At 44.6% G+C, this 6,691-nt stretch overlaps 1 protein-coding gene across 2 annotated transcripts in view; it reads right to left on the minus strand.

Annotated features, from left to right (window-relative positions):
- Positions 1-1,404: 1,404 nt before the first annotated feature.
- Positions 1,405-6,691, minus strand: part of mapk4 (mitogen-activated protein kinase 4) — a gene marked incomplete at both ends in the record, with an annotated part of 9,630 nt that continues 4,343 nt past the window's right edge. The window contains 6 exons of one of the 2 annotated variants that reach the window (XM_079222417.1): positions 1,405-2,355; positions 2,539-2,692; positions 2,859-3,072; positions 3,335-3,413; positions 3,714-3,796; positions 4,991-5,135. In XM_079222417.1, the coding sequence (XP_079078543.1) occupies positions 1,405-2,355; positions 2,539-2,692; positions 2,859-3,072; positions 3,335-3,413; positions 3,714-3,796; positions 4,991-5,135 (1,626 nt within the window). Of the gene's footprint in view, positions 2,356-2,538; positions 2,705-2,858; positions 3,073-3,334; positions 3,414-3,713; positions 3,797-4,990; positions 5,136-6,691 lie in introns of both variants that reach the window. The other variant, XM_079222416.1, reaches the window with a different exon arrangement.

Consider the following 6,691-nt stretch of genomic DNA (forward strand, 5'->3'; position numbering starts at 1 on the left):
GCGGCCTTGGACCGTATTCATGCACACCGGCATGTCAAACAGAGAAACCGGGGGAGGTGGAAGCCTATTTCTTCAAGGTTACAGAATATGGGAAACCTGGACATTACTGTATTTCTTTATTACTGTGTCATTTAAATGCCGTTTCCATATCCCTGGTTCCGTTACCTTGACGGGGAGACTTCGCATGTCAGAATAAATACCATTCTGAGGGTCTGCTGTCTTCCACGCTGGATAGAAAAGTAATTCAAAATACATGTTTTGGTTATTTGGTTAGCATTGAGGAGTTTTGAGTACAAATCACTTCCTATAAAGGTTGTGAAGCATCCACTTTCTCCAAAATATAGGCTACTGTTGTTAGCATTATAGCTTTCTGTGGCTAACAATTAAGTGAGCAAAATTGTGACAGATATCTGACTGTCTACTATGGAGAGGATAGTATCTTTTCGCCAAATGTAAAGCAGATGATGACCTTGGTATCAGGATAGGAAACCATTTGAAGTAAACAAGAGCATAAACTATTCTGATAGAGCATTCCACATTTAAACGAAATACAACCCACTCCAAATAAACAGAAATTGTATCCGAACATTCAGCAAAGAATACTTAAACACAATACCATTATCAATGTATACATATATACTATATCATTAAATATAACAACAGTTGTATACAAGTTTACAAGGCATGTAGCCGTGATGGAGCTCATAAGTCACTGCAGGACTGATATAAAATCCTCATTGTTCACCAGCTCGCATAATGGCACTGATTGTTTTCGGTTTATACATTGAGAGAAATTTGGAAAAAGCATTGTCCGTGTCATGATCATTATTCGTAAACATCACCATTGGAAGACTGTCTGACATTTTGAAAGATTTGCTGACTGACTGACAGCAAGGGATCTTTAGAAACACAAATCTAACGCACACTTAAAACCAGCTAAGTGATCTCTCCCCATGTGTTACTGTTATGCAGTCTAACATAGCCTTTATAACTCTTGTTATAGTCAGATAGGCAGATGTTTGTGTCACAGAATGAGTAGCTATTGAGTCAAGGTCTGACCCACCTTTAAGGTGCCAAATGACCACAAACCACTAATACCATAATCATCAATTAGAAAAGTATTTCTAAATATTCTCACGTCGAACAAATCCTAGATATTTGCAATGCTAAGCATGGTTAATTATGTTAAATCCAAATGCTTTCTGACCTCGTATTGCAAAGCTACAGGATTGTTGGATTAGTCGCCGTGTGTAGCGTGTCATTGCAATAGTGACATAACGACTGCTAACACTGAGGTCTAATGCTGAAGCAGCATATTCAACCACAAAACCCCCTAAAGCACTATAGCATTTGGAAGTGCTACCCATCATGAGCGCCACACTGTGGTGGACTTGAAGTTGAACATCAAGAGTTGGGAGTCTGTGGTGGTGGAGTCCTGTGCTCTGGAAGCCTGGGCACCATTCGGTTAATATTCGGCTGTTTGCTTTCTTCCCTCCATCCTCCCTCCTTTCCTCTCTTCCCTTCTGCTTTCTCCTTATTCTGCCTGCACAGTTTCAGCGCTCGGGATATGAACACGTCCAGGTCGAACAGCCGCTCTTTTTGCTTGACAGGAAGTGACTCCACCAAGGAGTCGTCATTTACTGGCTGAGAAATGGAGGAAGTCGAGGAAAGGGGTTGAGACTCTGAGGAAGGAAAAAGTGGCGAGTTGGGGGGTGACGCTGTTTGAGATGACGGAGGAGGAAGCGGAGAGGTGGGAGATGAGGGGAGAAGCGAGGGAAGGGAATTACAGGGACACATGACAGGCTGAAGTGGGCTCAGTCTGTCTTCGTCATATTCATCTGACGGTTGCCGCACAACTTCCGTGTAGTGGAAGACTGGAGTTGGGAGGTCAGTTGGGGAGAGAGGGAGAGGGGGAGAGGAGGTGAAGCAGGAGAGGGAACGTGGCTCCAAAGAAGGACTGGGACTGGGTGAGTGCAGGCGAGACTGGGTGCTCTCAACCCAGCGAGAGATCTCCTGGAATAAATCCCCCGTCTCTTCCTCTTCTATTTCCTCCTCCTTCATCTCTCCCAGGTCCTCCACGCTGCTACCAATGGACTCAGCAGGCACAGGAAGGCTGCCAGTGTTACGCTTCCACTGAGAGAGATCCAGGATCAGCTTAGGCTCCGAGTAGTGTTGAGGCTTGCCCTCCCTCCAGGCAATTTTGTCCAGATACGAAGGAGAGCCCACTTTGTAGTCACAGGAGCGGCCACAGTCCAGTTCCCCGTACGCCAAACCACAGGCGCGTTCCAGAGAGGAGTGAGAGTTTTCCAGGAAGCGTTCAGCTGAGCTGCTGTGGGAATACTTACGTGGGTCGACCTGTAGTGGGGATGGAGAAGGTGAAAAAAAAGGCAAGGAGGACATATGCATGTTGTGTGTTTAAGTGCTTGGACTCAATCTAGTTTGTTACTAGCATAGAATAAGTATTATTTATATTAAAAAAAGATAATGGTTAGGTAAGTCAATCGGTATGGGGGGAAATAACAAAGCTTATTATCCAACCTGCGCCTCCTCTAACAGTGCGGTGGAACTGGCCCGGGGGTCTCTCTGCACCTCCTCATCCTCTGTGGTGTCTCCCAGGTCAGAAGTCACGTGGCCAGGGGGCATGCAGTGACACCTCCCGCCTGACTGCTGCCAGGAGACGTCTGTTGATGAGCTGTTCTCGTACCTGCAGACGGGCAGAAATGAAGTATTAATATTAATCTTATAATAACTTGGATGTGCAGTTTATTCAATCGAATATGATTATTTACTGTATAATAGGTGTCTCATTGTGCTTTGCGAGACTTTTCTGTTCCAGCAAACAACAACAATCTACACACCTCTCCCAGTGGATGCTGGAGGCCTGACTGTTGCTGAGGCACTGCTCGGTGACGAGGCTGTCCTCCAGTTCGTCCTCGATGCGGAAGGGATGCGGTGAGGTGGGTTCGTCCTCCGGACAGGAGTACTGCTGGAGGAACGGGTGGGATAGCGCCGCTTCAGCTGTCAGCCGATCCATGGGGTTAAAGGTCAAGATGCGCTCAAGGAAGTCCACAGCTGAGAGGAGAAGGAAAAGGGGATCAGTGGGGGAGAAAGAGGAGGAGGAGACAAAATGTGTGTCCATGAAGTAATAATGCACCATCTTCTCTCAGTGCTAAATTACATGTGTTAGACCTCCAAACCTCTCCAGCCTACCCTATCATCTCTTTATCGTTCACAGCTAAAAGAAACTGCTGTCTTCTGTATCTTTTCCACTCTTATTGTTCTATTTCATACTGCTTGAAATTACTCTTCTTACCACTCAATTCCCTCTGCTCACCCTGAGCATCCACTTCAGGAAGCAATTCAGAAAAGGGCTTCTTGACTTTCCATCCATGACTGACATATGAAGGCATCACCTGGAAAAAGGATGACAGCGTGGGTTGAAATATGTGCAGAATTCTGCTGTCTTTTTCTTTTTTTGTACATTTCAAGACACTCCACTTTAGTTAAGTTGAATATGCTCACTATAAAGCGTATTCTAGTTGAAAGCAAAACACAGAAAGCCCCCTGATGGAAAAGACTTAGCGCACACTTATCTGTCGACTGAATCTTTTTCAGTCTGACGCTGAAAAATATTACATGACAATGACACCCTGCTCCATATTTAAATGATCAGTTTGCAGACGTAGGACAAGCAGCAGTCGCTGAGGCGTCACCTGTAGCAGGTCCTGCCTGTCCTCTTCTCTCAACACCGGCACTGTATCGAGAATCAGCTGCATCTGCTCCAGCTCGTGAGCTCCTGGGAGAGGGAACCGGCCAATCAGAAGCAAGTAGAGAGCAGACAGAGGATCAGTTACATAAGAAAGACAAAATTAGACCAATTAGAGTCAAACACAGGTATAACTAGAAAGTGTGAGCTGTCGAGTGAAAGATATGGATTAGGTATGAGGTTCAATCAGATAGGATGGAATACTCTGCAGTCCACTATTTAAATGGTTTTCAATTTAAACTAGAAATAACCACTCTAAGACCCATTATAACAGCAATTTACATTTTAATTCCAGTGCTTGAAATCACATAAATAGTCCCCTCTGGCATCTTATTTTTTCCCTCCTCCCTTTGATCATTGATCTGTTGAAGAGGTAATCCTCCCTGATTAAAATACTTGTAGAATATCAAATGTTGAAAATTCAGAATTTTTTTTTGGCCACCCCCTATGCAACACGATCAAACTTTTCCGCTCAGAGGGCATTTCACACCCATATGAGTGATGAAATTTCTCTTTAAACGTTTCCACCAAGCCACCGGTAACCAGCAGGTGGTGCTATATCAACACATTCACCACTCGGCAACAAGCAAACAGCTGTAGTGTATTTTGATGAAAGTGCATTGCTTCCCCGTGGTAAACAAAAATAGTTGTGACATGTAATCTCTGGTGGTTAAGTGAACAGCAAGGCAAACCTCTCCAACAATCCATGAATTCTAGCAGAGACACCAGAGAACAGATGACGCTATCTCTCCTGTGGTGTAGAGGGCTGCTGGAGGTCAAATAAGCCTGTCAGGAGGAACTACATCTGCTTCAGACAGCGAGAATTTATCTTTCATCATTGTTATTCTGGTCAGGCAAAGACGTAGCCTGCAGAAAGAAACTAAAGCATCTTTGGTGGAGGACAGAAAAACTTTCCTTAGCACTCACTTGATGCCACCTTATCCTGAAGCACTGTTTTTTTTGCAACTTTGCACAAATTTGATGACTGATTCACACTCAAAGAAGCCTGATTTAAATGCTTATTCATACTTATTCAGGTCAGTGTTTAATGTTGTTAAAATGGTAAAGAAAGATCACGCGGGAAGATGTTTCTGCTGAATACTAATGATGTGATCATATTGAAATATACCATCAAATAAATGATGAGCAAAATCATGATGTTCCCGCAGGACATCGAGGTCATGGGTGCTTCTGTGGACACCGTGTGACAAACAGCGGCGGTACCTGCGAACAGCATGCGTCCGGTGAGCATCTCAGCCAGTATGCAGCCAGCGGCCCACATGTCAATGGCCTTGGTGTAGTTGTTGGGGGACAGGAGCAGACGGGGGGAGCAATACCACTTAGTTACCAGACCCTCGGACAGATAGCCCTGGAGAGGGAGGCGAGGGTGTGAGTGAGAGAAAAATAGGTGAAAGCGGGAAGTTAAAAGACAGAGCGACAGACTGATATAGATGCTCACTGTGGTTGCAGTACCTTCGTGATGAGCATGCAGCAGATTGGCAGTTCTTACCATTTAGCACTGCTCCTGTACGCCTGCATGCACTACTTGACTGACAGTTTGTTTGGTTGTCATTTTAAAAGAGTGCAAGAATAAGAATCAGAATCGTATTAATGGCTGAGTATGTGTACCCAGAGCAAGACATTTGACTCAAGTTTTGAGTCAAAACAGCAGCGACAGCGACAGCGACAACAAAGCTGGACAAATAAAGGTAAAACAAAAAATAGACAGAACTATAACAAGTATGTGAAATAAATGAGTGCAGAAACAAATATTATATAAATATGTTTTAAAATAACTTTGAAAAGACATTATCATTTCACATCAGAGACACAAGGATGAACACTGCCGTATAGATGGAGTATAAAACATCCCCTGAATCTCATCCTGCAGTCACTGAGTTCCACCGAGCCTTTGATGCTCTGCTGTCTAACAACACGCGTCCTCTCATTAGGGCCGCTCCTACAAGCCTCCCTTCTGCCTTTTACTTTTGTAAATGCTCACCTTGTGCACAACACTGAGCGCGGAGACGAACCACAGGCAAATGAATTCACATAAAAAACAAATTTATCGACAAGACTTTTTTGCCTGTTCACTCCACTTCTCACACTGCGACCTTACAACATCTCAAACTCCCTGGACTTACAACATGATATTTCTAGTTTTCTACCGGCCTTGTAACTGCACTACTTCATCCTTGCATAGATACATTTTCATGCTCATTATGGATGTCAGAAATTGCTTAGTGAGTTTCTTGGGACAGCTCAGGCCACCTCTAACACCGGCATGGCATCACACGATGCAGGACATAACCCCGAGGATGATTACATTTTAGGTCTGGCCCAAAATGGCTTACTATTTCAATTGACAGCTGAAAAGCTACTTCCCTCTTCATATTTGAAGATGTTAAAATAATTTGAGGGAGTTTGTCTCGGTCAGCGGATTCAGGACAGGACTCACTCAGTGTGGACCTCTTACACATCCCTTCGTGTCAAAAACGTTTCTTTGAGTTTTTCCGCGCCAGCTGTAAATAAGAAGCAATGAATCGGATTTCAGCCCTGTGTCACGTCGGGGTGTAATGGGGCAAACACTCAAGCGCAGAGGAGATGACAGGAGTCCAGGTAATGCAAAATCAAGAGGCAGAGAAAACACAGGACGTAACACCCTGCTGTTTCTCCTCTCCCCTTTGCTCCTCCTGTCCCACCTCTCCGCTCCAATTATTCCTTTCCTATTTCCCCGTTTACGTCACATGCACCCTTCTTTGCTCTCTACTACTCAACCCCACACCAAGCCTTTTAGTTTCTGCCTCCCTCCATGCTCTCCCTCCTCACCGACTGAGTGCCAGCACATGACAGAGCAGAAACTGAAGCTGAGTGCTCAATGATGCTCTGACAAACACACACTCACCTTCTCTTCTGTCTGTCTGT

This window comes from Taurulus bubalis (assembly GCF_910589615.1).
Source record: "Taurulus bubalis genome assembly, chromosome: 8".
Classification (NCBI taxonomy): Eukaryota; Metazoa; Chordata; class Actinopteri; order Perciformes; family Cottidae; genus Taurulus; species Taurulus bubalis.